Raw genomic sequence first — 19725 nt, forward strand, 5'->3', positions numbered from 1 at the left:
AAAGAGGCATGATTGCATTACAAATTCTACAAGGGCCTGTCAGGATGGCTTCATAAGTATTCCAGTGCCGTTCCTTGAAAAACATCTGGTAATCAGTGTTTGGTGAAATTACTGTGCTCAGCCATTCATTGACCTGAGGTGTAAAACCTCGAGACTGCCTATTTGCAACAATAAACCGCCATCTGCGGCCCAACCTCTCCAAGCACAGCAGACATCACAATGCAAAAATGACTTCTGCTTACTCTAAGTTGAAGCAAGTGAGGCAGAAATAAAACAGGAGAGTGGAAATGTGTGTGAGTTTAGTAAATTCATCTTGGTACTTAACATGTCTGTTTCCTGTGTAATCACAATTATGTTTTAGAAAAGAGGACTAAGCTGTCCATATATATATATATATATATATATATATATATATATATATATCTGAAAACATATATATATATATATATATATATATATATTCAGAGTGCAAAACATACCAGTGCAATACAGTTTTATAGTAGAACTGGCAAGGGACGATAATAAAACAAGACATGACAGTCAATAATCAAGGTCACATTTTTCAGTCTGGCGACCAAACAACTACCTGCATTTTTACAGCGCTGCTCGACCTTGACGGCTTGCAGGTTAGAGCAGACCCCCTTTTTAGCATGCAGATCACAGAATATTACATCGACTGCCTCATCTGTCTGAAGTCAATTTGATCCAGCCATTTTAGATTTGGCGGGGTTGCGACACCATCCCTCAAAAGTGCCCATCCATCTCTCTGAAAACATTCTGTTCTCCCTAAAGGCTACTTAGTTAGAGGCTGCACTTTGAAGCTTTCTCTCTCCCCGGCAAGAGTGAGATCTTTGTGTGCACCCTTGTTTTGGTTATATGTCTACATCTGAGTACACACTTACAGAATATACTACATGGCCATTTGTGAGTAACTGAGAGAGTGAGTACAAGAGGGAGAGAGGAAGAGAGAGAGAGAGCGAGTGTGCACGCATCTGTATCCAGTCAGTGGAAAGTATGATGTGTTTGGCCTTAAGTCTGCTGTGCTGATCAGTGCAGAGGGCTCTGGTTAGTGGGGGTTGAAGCCAGGAGGAGGCTGCCGAGATGGATATGGACTCCAGGGCTCCCCACTGTGCTGAGCACACTCTGACGGCCCCCCTTTTGGCAGCACGCACATCCGAGCACAAACGAGCTGGTCTGGGAAGGCAGTGAGGTCTCAGTCGGAACCCCCTGTTGAGCCCACAGACTATTTCCCAGACTAGAAGGCCAGCCAGGGCTGTTTTCTCTCGGCTATGCTCTCTGCTCGGCTGACAGTTAAACTGAGGCTACACTACTCGCTACTTCAGCACCAGTGAGGTGAGAACAGAACCATTACAAACCCAGAGAAAACATGTCATGGAAGTTCCTAATTGTGTTTTATCTGATGACAAGTAAACCTGCCACTCTACCACACTATCACAGCAAAAACATATTATCTATTTGGAATTGCATTTCCATTTCAATATTAGCTTTAATTTGTACAGTTTTAATTCACATTTGATAACAAAAGTGTGTGTTATTTCTTTGGTAAATGCTGAATGGAAAGAAGTCTAATGATGTGAAATATTTCTTTGAATACCTTGAACTTCAGGTTTTATTATTTTACAATGAAAAGGGCATGATAAAGGAGGATTAAAACATTTCCATAAATTAAGTCTAGTTGAAAGTATCTTGAACCTTTATATTACCTCTCTCCCCTGTGAGAATATAAGGTCATTTTATTTCTTTGTAACAACCAAAGTAGCCTGATTCTGTGTATAACCCAAAATAATTGAATGTATTTTAATATTCTGCAACTTTTTCACTGAAGAAAAATATCTTTTATCTGGCAATATGTCCAAAAATGCATGTTAGTTGATGCAACCATTATTTTCATTAATGCAGTATAACGACTACTATATACTTAGTTTTTCATTTAGATTACCTGCTTGGCTGTTGGGTTTGCCTCTACTTTTTGGAGTAGAGGGCAACAACAACTCTAGGCTCTGTGTGGGTGTAGATGGCGTGGGTGCCTTCTGGTTCTTGTCCAGCAGGGGTTTCACATCCTCTTGGAGGACTCCAGCGTTCACCAAGGGGGACCCTTCCTTCTTCTCTGCGAGCATGTTGCCAGCTGCTCTGGCTGCCACCTCTTTGAGCAAGGCAGCAGAGGAGGTCATTGACACGAGTGAGAGAAAGGAACTTGCTGAGGCTTGGTGGTCAGTAGCAGCACTGGCTGTTGACGAGGCTTGGCTCCGCTCACTGACTTTCTTGGAAAGTGCAGCTAGGGTGGAGCTGGCTGACTGTGGGCTAAACGGAGAGTTGAAGGCATCAAAGCGCACCACATCATCTCCTCGACCACCCCCTCCGAGGGTGGGCACTGCAGATGAGGCAGAGTTGGAGGAGGAGGAAGAAGTTGTTGAGGAGGAGGCCACAGCATTCTTGTCTTGAAGGACAGCATTCGCTGCTGCTTTTAACTTCTGGATTGCAGAATCCGGGGACAGGCTAGAGCCGCAGGGTGTGGAGCAGCTGGCCGGCGGCCACTTATCTGCAACACCTGCCCATACAAAGCCACTTCCATTGCTTGGGGTGACAGAGTTAAAAGGGTCAAGGGGCTCTTGCTTAATGTTAGTGACTGAGGGGGCCAAGGAGGCTGGTGAGGCTGAGCCGCTGTTGTTGTTGTTATTGGCCAGTTTACGGGCAAGAGCACTTAACTGCTGGGCATGGTGGGAAGACGGGGAGAGGGTCAAAGGTGGGGCTAGACCTATTGGAGGGGACTCCCCCCCTGCACCTCCCCTGGATGACCGACCCAGGAGCTCCCCTGTGTCAAGTTTCAGCGACCCAGCCTCTAGGAGGCGCCGTAGGTTGCTGCTGAGGGGTTTTCCAAGGGCACGAGATGCTGCCTCGCCGTACAGCGATGATACCACAGAGGAGAGTGTGTCCTGGGCCGAGAATGCACCTCCATCCAGTCCAAGAAGTTCCAAAGAGGCACGACGGACGGGTGTGGGGCAACCCAGTGAGCTCTCACCTCCACAGGTATCTTGATCCCCAGACCCAGTGCTGACGCCAGGCCGTTCATCAGGAGAGGAGCCCCTTGGCAGGAGGAGCTCATCCTGGGTGTCTCCATAGGATGACGACTCTGAGCGTGTGTCAGAAGCATTCCCAAACCAACCTTCCTCCTCCACAGGACCGCCGTCAGGCCCTCCTTCCTCGTTGCTGTCCAAATCTGGAAGAGGAGAGAAGACATACAATTTACTCCTGGGAAACGGAAACAAAAGCTGTGACAAAGATAGACGAGGCATTATTGTTCGGCTAAGCACTATGAGTATCCTGAGTAAGAACTGTGAAAGCCAGACACTTATTACTAAGAGTTAAGTAGAGGGCATAGTCCTAGCCTCTGTCTGACTGAAGACAGCTTTTAACATTGGAAATTACTATTTTCCATTCTCTTTTATCATTTCCCGTCCATGCTCATCTGATGCTGCAGAGCAATTAGTGATCTGTGCTATGTGAAAGCCTGACTAGGACAACAATTTTTTTTAACACAATTACTTGCCCAAACCCAAATCAAATGGCCATATTATGCTGCATAAATACACTTCAGTGGTCTGAAAGGACAGCATGAAAATGACTTCCAATACAAATTCACTTGTTCTTATATAATGGCAACTTTCCACAAGGCGCATCCCAGAAGATGTTTGAGTAATTTAGATTTTTCTCTCCTTTTTTAACCATATTTTTCCCACCCTTGGTCTGGAAGAGTCTAGTAAAGGGGTTACCATGACAACGGGTCCTTCTGGGAGGCTAGACAGCAAAGATTAGGGTAATGGAGGTTACAGAACTAGATTAATATTCATGAGCCTGCAGATACCACCGGGGAGCCAATAAGGATAGGGTTAAGGTCACCAAGGGTCATTAATATACACTTCATGTATCAATATTCATAAGCAAAACATTACAGCTTGCCAGACAAGGACGAACAAAGAAAAGTGAATATTCCTGATACATATTAACAAACCTCCATAAGAATATGTCAAAAGCACAGAGCCTGGGCAAAACAAAATGTCAAAACTGACTTTTTTTCCCCTTCTCTTTGGGTTACTGTACAGAACCTCATGAAACATCTGATAAAAAGAAGCTGGTCGAGATTTTTCCTAGAAAAACTAGGTGCTTGTACGGTTGCAAAAACATTAGGGAATGAAAGAATTACTTTAATTGTCTCGCACACCAACATACATATATCCACACACAGAAAAGCTGTCTTCACCCTTGCAACCCTGACAGAGGCCTGGTGGGTCTGCTCTCTGTTTACAGGCAGAGGCAAAACGGTTGCCAGGCAACCCAGACCAGCAACCTGTTAGGATCATTAGAGTTGGCTGACATCTGGCCAGCGTGACTCACTGTGGTCCACAAAGGTGACCACAATCACAACCCGCTATGACCGCTACTCTCCTGCTGCAACAGATATCAAACAGGGTTTACACACTTCGCAACATCTTCTCATCTCTAACTCGCACAAACACTGACAGAAAATGTCAGATGGCAAAAACAAAAGCAATGGATTAAGTTATAATACTGGCCTTAGGGCATTCCCAAAACTGTCTAAAACCCCTTGTCTAATTGAACTCGCCTGGATAAACAATGCAAGATATAACAGACGATTGAGCAAACACATCATCCATGAATCTCCTCATTGCTTAAGACTGTGAAAGAAAACGCCATAATGTGCCGATTGTGAACCCGATTTCCCATGCTCCTTGATTTTGCCACCTGAGTAGGGTTAACAGGAATGAAAGAAAGGGAGAGGGAGAAAGAGCCAGTGAGTCATGCAGGGCAGGGCTTGACCCATTTCCATGTGACATGTGAAAAGCAGCAAGAACCACTAATGGCTGTAATGTGGTTAGAGGGAAATCACTAGATTGCTGACCCAAGGTCTCAGCTTTGAGGATGAACTCTCTTGCTTCCTAGGTTCACTTTTAAACCTCAGGGTTAGGTGCAGCTGAACACAACACTACACCAGGCTTTTGCCACAATGCAACAGTGCACTGATGCACTCCACTACCATGGCTTTGTGTGTCACAGGCGAGCCACCCTGTGGGCGGAATGACATTTCCCAAGGTCATGGTCTCCAGCTCAAGCTCTAAGGGGGCTTCATATGAGCTCTTTGCTCGCGACTGCTGCTGTGTGCCCACCACACACATGGGGACAAACATATGCACGTGCATACACGTTTGAACTACAAAAACACAGCGGAGAGTGTGATTTAATACACAAGTCTTTCCCCACACTGCATTTTCCTGACACACATTCAACTACTTAGCCTCCGGTACGGTGGCTGGCTCGGCGACATTAACTGCAAACCCCCTCCAGTGATGGAGGCATGGAGATACAGGCCGAGGCGGCAAGCGTCTGCCACTGAAAGGGAACCATTTAGCGGTGTAATGGCGGGGATGACTTGCATGTTGAGACAAACAGCTGCGGGGTGCTCAGCAGTCTGGATCTGTTATCACACACACACTGGTGATTCAGTGGTGCAGCGGCCAGGGATTTTCTCTCTGGGCCACATGGATGTATAGCGCCACCACTTTATAGACAAGGGGGGAGCCATAACAAGTCAAAGTAGAGGCTGAAGCTTCATAAAGCCAAAAACCAAAAAGCTTCCAGGCAGGCCTTGAGCTTGACCGTAGAGAGACACAAAAGAGCTAAAAATATTTTGATGTAACTTGCAGTGTTTGGAAACCTGCATGTTGTGTTAAACTGTCACCAAAAAAAGAGACAGGGAGTCCATTGCCTGTAGCTGCCACTAAAAACAGTTTGACATTACAGGTAGTGTACTTGTTCATTGTTTTACCACGCAGTGCTGTCAACAATCTCCATTTGTGGACTTGGCAGGATTATTTTGGCCATGGCTTTCTAGGTCAGAAAGGGGGGCATGTATGTGTGTGTGAGTGTGCATGCACATACATACGAGTTCAACACAGGAGTCAGCCAGATTTGGGCTAACCTTGTCACTTGTTAGAAAAGGGAGAGAAGAGCAGGGGACTGGAGTAAAGGTAGGTCAGGAGGTCACCCACCACATGACTTCTGTGAGGCTGCTGCTGACTAACATATTCCTTCTCTTTTTCTCTCTCTCTCTCACACATACACACACACACACACAAAGCTATTCTGTGACTTAGCCAGGCATGAAAATTGGCCTCACTGACCCCAGGCCCGAACAGAGGAGGAAGAGGAGACGGGAAGGCGAAGGAAGGAAGGGACAGATATAAGGATGGTGGAGGGAGGGGTTGATTTGGCTGGGCAGGAAAGAAGAGGAGGCCATTAGCCGATTAAGGCTGGACGGGGGTGCATCAATACTGTGGCGATGTCAAAAGGAGAGCCATGCCCATGAGCTAATATAGCAATGAGAGAGAGAGGCAGAGAGAGAGGAAGCAAGCAATAGAGAGAGAGGTGGTGCGGGTCAGGGAATCACTAAAAATCGCAAAGAGTGCTGACCGCTAAGCCATAAACAGTGAGACAGAATAAAGGACTGCTACAACATACCAAGACTAAAGCCATCACATTCACATTGCCAAAATAATTAGCCTCACATTTTCCTTGTGTGACTGGAAGGGAGATAGTGGTGTGTGTGTGCGCATGTGTTTCTTTGGGGGTGAGTTAAGAAGCTAAGGACAGGGGGGGGAAGACATAGGAAGGAAGGCAGGGAGTATGGATGTAGTGAAGAAGAAGCCACAGCGTTAAGTGTCCGGCTGGGCTCTGGCGGGGGTTGCCACGGCCGCCGGCTATGCTAATGAGCACGCCCGGCGGTCAGGGCTGCCTTATTAGCGCTCACTGGACAATATGGTGGGAGAGACGCTCTACTGGCGGGCTCAAGTCTCCGCAAATGACTAACAGTCCTCCCGAGGAGGAAGGTAATTCCATTAATTGGGACACACTGGATCAGGATCGCTTCCCTTCCCTTTTCCATAATCTCTCACTTGCTTGATCTCTTTCACACCCACATGCTCCTTTTTTCCTTCTTGTAAATATCTCCCTTCATCCCTCTTCCTCTTTCTCCCGTCTCCAGTGACTGGGAATACAAATATTAAAAATAAATGAAATACAGATGCTCTAAATCCAGTTGGATGGGTGGGAGCTAGGAGATATATATCTACCCCCCCTTCACATGAACTTATGTACCATCAATATGTTAAATGCTGTTGTTCTTTTGCAGCTTCAACCTGGTAACTGCACCAAAGTTTATCCATCATGCTATTTCTGTTAGAAGTTGATGAAACATGACAACCACAGAGGGAAAATGTCACACAGTCTTTCTTGAACTTGGTATTAGTGTGATTCCCTGAGCCTTGAGTTAGTTAGTAACACAACTCTTATTTAGCCAATTAAATGAAGTGTCCTTCAGATAAATTGTTCTCTTATTTGCAGTGTTTATGTATGAAGTATGTAGTCAAGTAGTCAAGGCCTTCACCTTCAGTAACCTGAAAAATTATACCTATTTATCTTCAATGCTTTAGCGTTAGACTGTTAAACATCATTCTGGTAATTAATTATGCTGACACAATGTCTTAATGCACTTAAAAAAATTCTTATGTGTACTAATCAAAGTTCATGTTGAACATTTATGAAAAATCTGAATCAACTACTCCCTTTCAACTCCAACTATCTATTATCCTGTCCAACTGGTAGTCTGTAACAAAGATATGAAGGCCCTATCTTTTAGTTGTAATCTGAGGTGAGAGGATACTCTCAGTAAGGATCAGGGTTCAGGCAGCAGGGCTATATATAATGGCGGTTGAGTCGTATTGAAATGTAGTGCAAATTACCATCTGTGTATTTTCGGCCTTGGCCTCCGTGGTTTGTGGGTACTTTAGGCGGCATGCCAGAGGTGAAACAGGAAGGAGAAGTGTTCTTGGAAGAGAATGAGACGACTGAGAGCCCCAGACCTCTGAAATTCCTCATTGCAGATGAAGTGCACTTTACCCCCTGGTTTATTTTTCCCTTCCATTTTTAGCATCTCATGTTAAAAAAGAAAATACAAAAAAAAAAATTGCTCATAACCTCAGATGTGTCATCAAAGCTATGAAGCTGAAGGAGAGAAGTGGTATGTCTGTTGAATTTCTGCAGCATAAATTGACACAGGAGATAACAACAAAAATGTTACCAGACACTTTATTGTCCTGTCCTGAAATGATTCAAATGGCACTTAAATTAGTTTGCCACTCAAGTTTCTGAACATGCTGCGGAAAAACCATGTCATCATTAGAGTTGTACATGTGGTCCCTTTATGGCATTATGGTAATAGTTGTATCTCTAAAATATCTTTTACTGAGTGCTTGTGTGGGTGTTACATATACTGCATTTAATAAGTGTGTAAAAGTTAAACTTAAGGATTTTAACACATGTTAGCTATGCAGTTCATGTTGCTGTTTTAGAAATGTTGCCACATTCTTGAACAGACAGTCATTTTCCAGCGCACATGCAACCACATCTTTATGTGTGAATATAGTGCAAGACCATTAGAGTAGAGCAAAGCCTGCCTGATTGACCTAATCTAATTGACCAGATTATATAGGCCTACTGCAATTTAAACACATTTTCATCTCGCTCAAGAACACCTTCTGTGGTTAAAACACACACAGTGTCTCACTAAGTGTACAGAATTATTATACCGGCAATAATTTCCAACCCAAGCTTGATAGCAAACTGCATTACAAAAGAAAATGACACTAATTGGTGAGTAACAACAGGCCGACGTTCGCTGTCACCGTCCCAAAAACAGCTTCCGAATTTGAAATTGTTTTTAACACATGAGACTGTCACTGTCTCTGTTTACCAGTCACCATGTCAACAGAGTGGACAAAAGGCCAGTCGTTTCTTACTCATTGCTCTGAACTTTGAGAGACTTTTGAGGTTATGATAGTGTATACAGTCTTCCTCTTATTTAAAAATGTTTAATGTGATGCAATGGAAAAAGTAGAATGATGCAAAGTCTGCGAGAATGGTTCATTCGCTCGCCATTGCATGACTAGAAAAGTGACTTCTTAAATTAGTTTGTCTCAGTGTTGCAGTTTCAAGGCTAGTATAGGATGATAGAGCTCTACAGCTGCCAGTTCTCAACCGGTGTAAAACACCAAGTTCATAGATCTCTCTAAAGCAAACTATAGATAGTTAGCATTAAAATAGATTTTCTATGTGTTACCTGAGTGGTAAAAAAAACCAAACACACTGTAGCTGCTATGAGGAGGGAGAGCTGCAACACTTAACTATGAAAAACGAAGTAATATCTTGACAAACTAAAGGCCGTCAGCATAAGATATGACCTGTACACTCAGCGGTCTGTAAATGTTGCCCAGTATTGAAAGCCTGTCAGACATATAGAAGCCTGTCGGGATTTGTCAGCCTGATTAAATCAGAAGAAAAAGAAAAAGATACAGTTGTCTGGACAGATTTTTAAAAAGAAAAAGAAAAAATGTTTTGATTTTGTTCCATTCAGAAATTCGTGTTGTTTGCTAATTTTATACAGCCTTCACAAAGAAATCTTATCTATTCACCTTGCCTCTCCTCATTGTAGCTTTCAGCAGTTTATAACAGCATGAAAAGCCTGAATTCTTTCTCAACCCCTTTGATCAGCTGACTTCAGTTGTGAATGTAAAATATCAAGTGCTGAATGTCAACACAAGGAGTGGCATGAAGTACATCCCCTTTATAATCATATCCCCTTTGCCAACAATAGAAAAAATAACTAATAGCAATCAGGATCATCACTGGCAGCCAAACATGATAGAAATTATTCCCTCACTCATTATCTCAGAAAAAGATGACTTCTATCAAATCAAGAGGAAAGTGCACTAACATTAGATATGGCCTCAGTTAACCATTTTACCACCACACAGAGTTGGTGTTGCTTTCTCTGGTCATGACTCATGGTACCGAAAGTGTATGTGGTAAGTGAAAGTGAAGATGTTGAAGTGATACCTGCAACGTTCGCGCTTCAGCACCTTACGTCTCTTCAGTTTGACCTTTAGTTGTCTGTAATAATGTTCTTGAATTCTTTCTCAACTTGTCAGTGATGTTGGCTTCAGTTGTGAAAGAAACATGCAAATACTGACTGCCACCCGGAGGGTTCACATACCAATCCTGTACTGCCATTAAACAGTCCAGCTCATTGATTTACAAACACAACAATTTAACACACCCAGACGTTTATACCATTGTATAAACTGTATGACAAAATCTCACAATCCCAAACAGACTTTTATCAAACCAACATATGTAAGCAAAGTAGTTTTATTAGCAGTAGTACTGTAGTAGTAGTAGAGCAGTAGTGTTACAATCATGAATGAATTTCTCCTGCAAACCTTCTGGGACCAGGTAAGACTTGTCAGTCAGCCAGTTTGCAAGCATATAAACTGGGTGCTGCTAGTTGTGGTCGTGTAATGTGTGTATTTGAGCTAAGAGATGGTGCCGCTTAAAATTAGCCAGATTAAACTCACTAATTATCACTGACCAAGGTGTGATATGTAATATATATGCCATAAATGCACCGATGTGGTGACCCTGAGCCCCTCCAAATAGCTCAACAAGCTACTGGATCCCCGACTGACTCTGAGGTGACACTGATTCTCAACTGGGCACAAACAAGCACAACATATACCCCTTTTCCACTGAGCTGGAGCTAGAGCTTGCTGGGAGCTGGTGCTACAGCGAGTGCTCAGTTGGTGTTAACCCGAGCAACTCTTACGAACCTGTTGTGTTTCTACCGGCAAGGAGCTGGCAAGGAGCCACGCGATTACGTCACTGTATAACGTAGCCAGCGTGCGCCTTTGAAGCACTTCCATGATTCACCAGTGAGAGGCAGCAACATGCCGCAAGGCATCTAGCCCGCCGGAAACGAAGAAGAAGAAGAAAACAAAGAAGGAGAAGAAGAAAACAAAAGACAACAAAGAAGGAGGAGAAGACGACGAAGATGGAGGAAATTGCGGCCGCGATGCAAGTGCTGTTCATGTGTTTGCAAGCCTACATAGAAATACAGGAACGGTGTCGCGCCAAAAAGTGATCGTCTGCCAGAATCTGATTTCTGGCCGCGGGAGCACGCACAGCAGTCCGTTGAGCGGTAGCGCTAAAACGGTCATAATATGCATTTACATACAACTGTACGTCCGCAATTATAAATTAGACTATAATGAATGTGATTTATGGGTGTGTGTTCAGTAAAGAAATTATCACTTTTGCAATGATCCTCGTGACTCTGCGTTGTTTTTTATCTGATCTGGGCCCTACGTAGTATTTGATTCCCATGTTGGGATGTGTTTTATATCTAATATTATTGTTTATGCCTACTATTTGGAGACAAGACTATATTGATTTATGGGAGGGTTACGCCTATAAAATAACGAACAGTTTTCACCTGCCAAAAATTGATTAAAGGCCAAATACAGTTACTGAAAGCTGACTTCTGCCTAAATATGACTTGATCTCATTCATAAGCTTCATAATATAAACACTAGAGCTCACAGGACAGTTTGGAACTCTTTTAAAGGACCATTATAACACAAAATAAGGCATTTTCACCTGCCAAAAATTGATTGGAGGCCAAATACAGTTACTGAAATGTTATTTCTGCCTAAATATGACTTTATCTCATTCTTGAGTCCTGCTCACATAACCACGCCCCCAGTCCGCTGACGTAATCGGGTCTTGCTTTAGACCAGCAAAGACTTGGTGCTCGCTCTGGCTCCCGTTCTGAGGCTCGGGCCTGGAGCTTTGGCGGTAGAAAAGCAAAGAGCAGGTGCTTAGTCAAGCTCTAGCTCCCAGCAAGCTCTAGCTCCAGCTCAGTGGAAAAGGGGTAATAAAGGAGTGGCCAGTGCAGAGAGGAAAGGTTTAACTGGCTAATTACAAAGTGAGAAATACTAAAACCGACATACTGGTATTCCCAAGGCACTGGTTTGGCCAATCATCTGTCCCTGGCCAGCATTTTACTGGCCCTCGGCAACTGGAGGATTTTTACTGTCAGGATGACTGACAGAATTTATCATTTTTTATGAATGACTTATTCACTGCTTGCAGTGTTTTGGACAATGATGACTCATGCTTTTTTATTGAATCCGTTTTACAAGCACTGGGAAATAATCTAAGCAGCCATTTAAAAAGTAGATCTCTGGCCCAACAAGGTTGTACACACACACACCCTCTTATCTTTGAAAGCAATTGTATGTGCAACATCTCTATTTAATGAATAATGAATAAATAAAACTATAAAAAATTATTTTGACTGACATACCCAATACTACAGAGCTGATGGAAATGCCATTAGTACTAATTAAGAACTAATTAGTTTACTAATCTAAAAAGTTTTAAATGTCAAAAGGTCAAATGTACTTTGTAGTACCAAACCCTTAATCCTCCACTCATTTGACATCCTTTTTCTGTTTTGTTGGTAGAAATGTAGTTCATTTCCTAGTAATGTTTTTACAACTTAACAGCTGTTAACAGGGCACAACAGGTTTCTATCTACAGAGGAGTGAAGTAGTAGAAGTTATCCCAAAACGTGTATGTTGGTGTCTTAAACAGCAAAGTGCCAGTGACAGGTATTATTCCAAAACCATAAATCTAATCTCAGCATTTAAAACTGCTGAGCGGCCATTCTGCTCATAAGAACTGTCTCTTGATCACATGGGTATGGCAAGAGCCACATTTATTAAAATATGTTCATGTTGCATTGCACCATTTTATCTATCATAATCTTCATGACTTTGGTCTACTTTAGTTGCTTCTTTGGGTTAGCTCTTTTTAGTCCTGTATGCTCATTGTTTGCTTTATTGTACCAAATCGTAAAGGCTAAAGACACAATACAATATTACTTTAACTTAAATAAAAAAACATAGTCTGTGGTAAACTGGTTGGCATTTGTATTGCTATCACAAGTCGTGATATAACACTCCATTTATTGTGAATAAAGAACACCAAGACACCAAGTGTTTCACTGGCCCAAACACAATACTATCCTTTTTTTAAAGTGGTGGGCTGTTCACTCAAGTGTATTAAGAATATTTGACCTCATTTAAATCATTTAAATAAAGTAATTACTAATTGTACATTAGATATTGATATACATCATAGATTTAGTGGGTTGTTCTTTGTCTTCAGTTTATATCCATGGTAATAAAATAAACTCATTCTCTATGTGATTGCTGGAATAAGTAAAAAGGTTCCAGTATTCAAGTGTGATTCATAATTGTTTTTTGTGCATGTCCAGTAAATGTCCGAACAAGAAAAGGGGGAAATTCATTCACAAGTTCCATGATAAATGGGGCTCATTGCCAGTACAGTGTCAAAATACTATATATCACAATCCAGTCTCTTGATTCTGTGTGAAAGAGCTGTTCATATTCATAAAGACTTCAGCCGTGCTGTCTCATAGAAATAGGCATATGTGGGTGGCATCCTTCTTTGTGATACTGAATACAAACACATGCAGCACACTTTAAAAGACCACATATGGCAGAAAAAAAGACTTAGGTGTTGTTACATGCACATGTGAAAAATGCAAGAAATTGTGTGTCAGACATAATAGGCCTCACAACAGCGCACATTTTCTATTGTACTTCCCATTAATACTCTATGCTGTCTTGCTCACTTCACATGTACTTGTAGCATTACCTTTGATTGACATAACCAGATCAATTTGCTGTGCTGCAGTGGTTGTTTTACAGCATATCATGTGCACAGTGCATCCAACAGACTGGCGTAGTAACAAATCCAGACGACAACACAATGATAACCAGTTTATTACAGCTGCCATGGAGATATTAGTCATTTTTCTGCTTTCTTACTTTCCTCTTCTCAAACAGAGTAATTAGCATGTGCCGCCAACTGTACAGCTAACACAACTCCCTCACGTATTTGTTTTATTTGACGCAAAATGAATAAAGCTCAGATTATTATTTCATGCAGTTTTGAAAATCACTAATTATAAGCTACTGACATACTAGTCAGAATCCATCATTTTTTCTTGTCAAAGTAAACTCATTCAACCAAGACATGGATGTCACACTAGCATTCTCGAAAAGACGGGCTACATTCTTTGGAACAAGTGCGAAAAGAACAGGCCATCACCCTGCTGTGTCGTTTTCTGGCAAACTGAAGCTCCTCACAGAGGTGATTGTGTGTCTGTGGAAGAAAATTGAGAGTGTGAGAGAGTGTGAGAGAGAGAGAGAGAGAGAGAGAGAGAGAGAGAGAGAGAGAGAGAGAGAGAGAGAGAGAGAGAGAGAGAGAGAGAGAGAGAGAGAGAGAGAGAGAGAGAGAGAGAGAGAGAGAGAGAGAGAGAGAGAGAGAGAGAGAGAGAGGGTGGAAGGTGGGAGTGTGTACAGCGTCCAATGTATTGTTTGTAAATCACCCTACTGGCAAAAGGGACAGTCGGCTCTAAAGCAGCCGATCCACCCAGGGAGAAAAAGCAAGGTCCGACGGGAGGTGGGGATAGAGTGAGAGGTAATTCTATATGTGCATGTATGTATCTGAGGGGACAGTGTGTGAGAGCGATGGAGGCAGTGTCTATTAGACACTCAGAAAGGACAGCACGGGAGAATGAGCAGAAGAGGGAGGAAGACGAAAGGAGGAGGGAATCTTGAGAATTAAGGGGGGTGGGAGGAAAAAAGATGCCTTTTTTTATGGTGGTATTGGTTTGACGGCTATTTGGCAGAGGCGCCCAAGGCAGTGCCTGCTTGGATTTTAGCCTGTCACTTAGGACAGGGACACTAATCAGGATTGGTCCCGGTTCCTACCCAAGGAAAGGGGGAGCACTTTCAGGCCATTATCAAAAAAAAAAAGGAAAAGAGGGAGCAAGAGAGGGAGAAGAATTGCTGTGGCACAGCAGGAAATGCTAACCGCTAACCTCATTTACATGCAGGTCCAGGGAGAATGGGGGGAGAGCTTATTCCGTTTCCAATCTCCATGTTAAATGCTGGCCAGGGCAGCTGATGGGAATGAGAGGCATTGTTCGCCCCATGCTGCTCTTTCCCTTCTCTGTTACACCAATACCTGCCTCACTTTCTTCAAAGTATAAAAAGAAACATTGCCTCAGTAATTTCAATCTTGACTAAAATCCATATGAACCTGACATGAGATGTATGCGGCTGTTTACTTTGTGCAGACTGTGTACTGCAACCAACCCTCATAAGTCTATCTTTTCTGTCATAACCAGGTTGTGACCTGAGGCTGCCGCATTCAAAGCCATCCTTCACCCACTGAGTCTGTTCTGTGGTATAATGATTGCTATGACAACCATCACTTAAAGCCACGGGTAGGTGGAGGAGAGATGTCAGCTTCTCGTCTACTCTTCTGATGATCTCATTTCTGGCTGGCAGGTACAACAAGGTCAAACCACTGAAACTGGAAAAGTGGCTGCTTGCTACATGCAAATGACAGAACCAAGTTTCCAAACAATTACACTGCCCTGTCCAAATCGACATGGGGCTAAGCTCTGAGAACCACAAGGTAGGGGGTGTGTGTGTGTGTGGGGGGGGGGCAAAAAAAATCACGGCCGTCAGAGAGAATGAGATGTAGAGGGAGGGATGGCTCTCTTTGGCCAGTTATGAGCACAAAGTCTGCTTGTGCGTGCCAAATGAGGTTTTTAAACGTTTTTTCTGGGAGGATTTGTGCTAATCTAGAAAACCTTCTGGAGGAAGTGCAAATACATCTGCTGCTGACCACTCCCCTGTAGAGTACGAGGGATTAATGACATGGCAATCTGAACCAACATGGCCCCCATTCAAACCACTCGTGGGGAGTGAGAATATAAAGGCAATCATGAGCTGAACCATCTGATTCAGATGAATAGCTCACTACCGACATTCATTCATTCATTAGGTGACTTAGTTAATTTATCCAAGCTTAATCTGTTTCTACATATGGTAATTGTTCTTACAGGTACCAGAAGCTAAAAGGGCTCCTCACTTAGAATGTTGGTTGGGTATCAAAACCTGGTGGCAATATACAACCGACACCTACCAGACCAAATCACAAAGCAGACTTTGGTTCCTCATTTCAAGACCAGATTGTGTGTGTGACAGTGATGCTGGCAACTGGAGCAGAGCAGTGAACATGTCAGTAACTCAACACTGCAACTCGTCAAAATCCAAGCCAGGTTCCTGTGTCTTGCTGACCACCTGCTTATTGCAGTGAAGGAGTTAGCCATGAAGTTAGCAACAATGGGTTAACCTGAACAGGCTCAATTGAGAGCCTTGAGAGATCATATATTCAATTTCAAGTTCAAATTTTACTTTGCATTTTAAAAAAGCTTTTTCTTTTTTAAGAACTACCAACCATCATTTTGTGCTTTATTTTCTAAAAGTATCAGTGAAGGCACAGTTTATGAACCATTGCCTTTTTTAAAGTATAATTTTCACACCGGTATCAGAAAAAAACAGAACAATACCCGACCCTACTTAGAAGGAAATATCAAGTGATAAGCTAATCTTATTAGCATCACAAGGGCAAATTCAAGTGACCAAATGCCCTTAGTAAACAATCAAAGGATGCGACCTGCGTCACGTCATTCTTTTAATGTGCAAGGCTTAATGAGATGCAAAACTACAATGTGCAAATGGGGAAGTCTTCTCTATAACACCGAATGAGTCAAGACACTCAACTGCATTTCCAGCATCATAAATAACCTCACACTGCACTGACAATGGCTTTCTCAAAAATGACATCACATTGATGATTTTAACTTCTCTGGATTTTTGTCCCACAGCCAAACACTTCCACTCTCCTTTTAGAGGTGATATATTGTTTCCCTGGAGAGCTGTCACTGCCTTATGGTTCTACTATCCTGTGTCTGTAACAGCCCCCCCCCTCCTTCTCTGTAGTTTTAATCTCCCTATTAAACTGATCCTATGTCCCAAAAAGCTGCAGACGCACAGCTGTTAGCCCGGCTAGTTAAAGACATTAGCCCGTGCTTTGCTCTTGACTGCCTAAATGTGCAATGTGGAAACACTTCCACACCAAGCGGAGAGAGAGGGGTTAGCCTGGCTAGTGCACTAAAGGCTAACTAGAGCCAGGCAGCGCTTGAAAGAGAGAATGTCTCTGTACATGTGTGTGTGTAAGAGGCCTCCTGCCCTCTTCTACCCACACAGGAAGTGAGGTCATCTCATAGCACTGCGCCGTGCAGAGTGCATTCAGCGAGGGCGACAAAGATCAACGTGTTGGCCAGAAGCCATTTTAAGCCCCCTAGCAAACTATACATACACTGATGGCTTACACAGAATTACCATGATTCAAAAAGCAACTATATGGGCAGTTAATGTATAATATGCTAGAGCAGTAAGTTTGAAAGGACATCCAAAATCCAATAATCAATGCCGAATCCATGGCTAAAAAGCTAAAAAAATCCAGTGCCATCATAAGACAAAAACTTTCCTATTTCACGCACTAGTCAAACATGCTGCACATGCTCCAAATTTCTTCACAGCCCACAGGCGATGGTCTTCCTTCTAAGACGATTGAGGAAGTTCTTTTAGTCTCTACAATGTAATTTTAGTGTCTTTCTAGGAGTGAAACGTGAGACAGAGTCCAACAATAAATCACATCCCTGTTTAGAGCGGGCGTCTGGCACGACTGGCCGGCTTCAGCTCCCTAGACCACCACCTCCTCCACTGCCGCTGCCTCCTCCTCCTCCTCCTCCTCCTCTTCTCTCATGCTCTCCATCCCTCATGCCTGTTAAAGGCTTGTCCTGCAGGGCCTGGATGCACTTGTGTGGTACAACAACAGAGAAACCGCCCAAAGCTCTTAACAGCTCTTCCTCTCCACTTCCTCCCTCCCTCCATCTCCACTGCTACCACCACCAGCTCCTCTCTCCCTCTTCACTCTGCTCTGTCTTTCCCAGCTGCACCGGCGAGCTGTTCCGTATGAACTGCTGCCAGCTGAAAGCCTGCTACTCCTGTGAGATTGCTATTACTCAGTGCAAGCAGGGCTCTGCGTAGCCAAAGGGCTGCTCTCCGAGCTGTAGATCTCCATGTTGTGACTTGTCAACACGGGAAAAATCGTTACCAAGGCTGAAGCACTTCCATTCCACACAGAGGGGGTTCTGATTGAGACCAGGCAGACAGGCAGGTACTGTACCGGAGGTATTAGGACGATTACTGTTCTGTAAAGGATTCTCTGCTAAGAGAAGGCACTGTGAAATTATTAAGACATCTGAATAAAATGTTATATTTCCACTGTGAATTTCAACTTACATGCAATTATTGATACTGAATGAAGTCAGTTCAAATCGGATGCTGAACAAGTTGACTCAGTACTCAAATGTTTTCATGTGTGTTCAACATTTTAAAAAGGTGACAGTTTCAGGCTCTGTGGTGGCCTAATGGTTAAGGTGTACACCATACAGCCGCAACCTCCAGTTTGAGTCCTAACCGGGGGACCCTTGCTGCATGTCACACCCCTCTCTCTTCTCTTTTTTCCCTGTCTTACTATACTAACTCTCAAATAAAGGCAAAAATATAAATAAATAAAAAAAACCTTACAAAAAAAGTTGATAGTTTAAGTTTTAATATTATGATTACACCACCTAAATTGTGGTGCAGCGTGCAAGAGTTTGTTTTATCAATCTGCCACAGACTGGTAAAACCTAACCCTAACCATAACTGGGGGATAAAAAGTATTTTAACAGTTTAATAAGACACAAGTGTACCAAATGACCTTCTTAAACCTTTACTTTGCTGACTGTAAATATGTTTACCTCTTGATTATTCCTTAAAAATAACCAAAACGTATGTGCATCACTGTTTATGGTTAGCCTTCATTACAATGTACAAAATAAAGAACAAGAAAACTGAATCAAAAGACAAAAAACAAAAAACAACAAAAAAATCTGATCGAACATTCAGAGGCAACTTTTAGTCGACAGTCTTCTGAAGTATTCAAGTTAGATACCTAGATAAATTAAACCTTCTAAATGTCAAATTAAAAAAGTACTTATACAGTGTTATTATACATAATGATATATTACAATCACATAAATATAATAAAAATTGTTTATTTAACTTAAAGCAGAACATTAATTTTCTTTTAGTAAAGATTTTTCTTTGTCACTTTTTTTTGTTGTTTTGCAGTTTAGTAAGTAGCTTACAGACTTTAGGCCGCAACTTTAGACTTTTGGGATCTACACAACTAGGCTCTTACATGCACATAAGTGCACTTTATCAGCTGTTCTGCTGAAAAGGCGTTTGTGTTACTAAATTATTAACTAGTCAGGGATCCTTCAAATGACCTTAAACATTTTTTAATGAAAAAAATATGTAGTTCATGAGACTAAATAAGAGCAACAACTTAGTCAAAATCAGCCTTTAATTCATAAAATTGGGAGAAAAATTGGACTGGACAAACATTTACCTAGATACATAATAATACTGATAAAGAATTTAGATACCACCCAGCACAATTTGCTTGTGGAGTTTTCACTTCTGAATTGCAAGTGCTAAAACGTGCAGCAGCTCTTCACTTGTCAAGATGTACTGAGTCTAAAGTTCAATATGAAACAATAGGGTATGAAGACACGTCCAAACAGAAACTACCTACTGCATCAGTCACAGCTGCACATCTTCATCCTCATTTTTGTGCATTAATCTCACTCTGCTGATGTAACAACTTGTGAAAATAATCAATCAAAAATTAGAGGTGGTATTAAAATACAAGGTGGATATTAAAATACAAAGT

General features: G+C 42.4%; 1 protein-coding gene across 3 annotated transcripts in view; it reads right to left on the reverse strand.

The window, feature by feature from the left end:
- The window catches only part of znf827 (zinc finger protein 827), a 66582-nt gene that overhangs the window by 41645 nt on the left and 5212 nt on the right, over positions 1–19725 (reverse strand). For all 3 annotated transcript variants that reach the window (XM_062432636.1, XM_062432628.1, XM_062432623.1), the window contains exon 2: positions 1961–3238. In XM_062432636.1, coding sequence (XP_062288620.1) covers positions 1961–3238 — 1278 coding nt within the window. The remainder of the gene's footprint in view (positions 1–1960; positions 3239–19725) is intronic.

The sequence above is a fragment of the Scomber scombrus genome, chromosome 2, assembly GCF_963691925.1.
Source record: "Scomber scombrus chromosome 2, fScoSco1.1, whole genome shotgun sequence".
NCBI classification, from domain to species: Eukaryota; Metazoa; Chordata; class Actinopteri; order Scombriformes; family Scombridae; genus Scomber; species Scomber scombrus.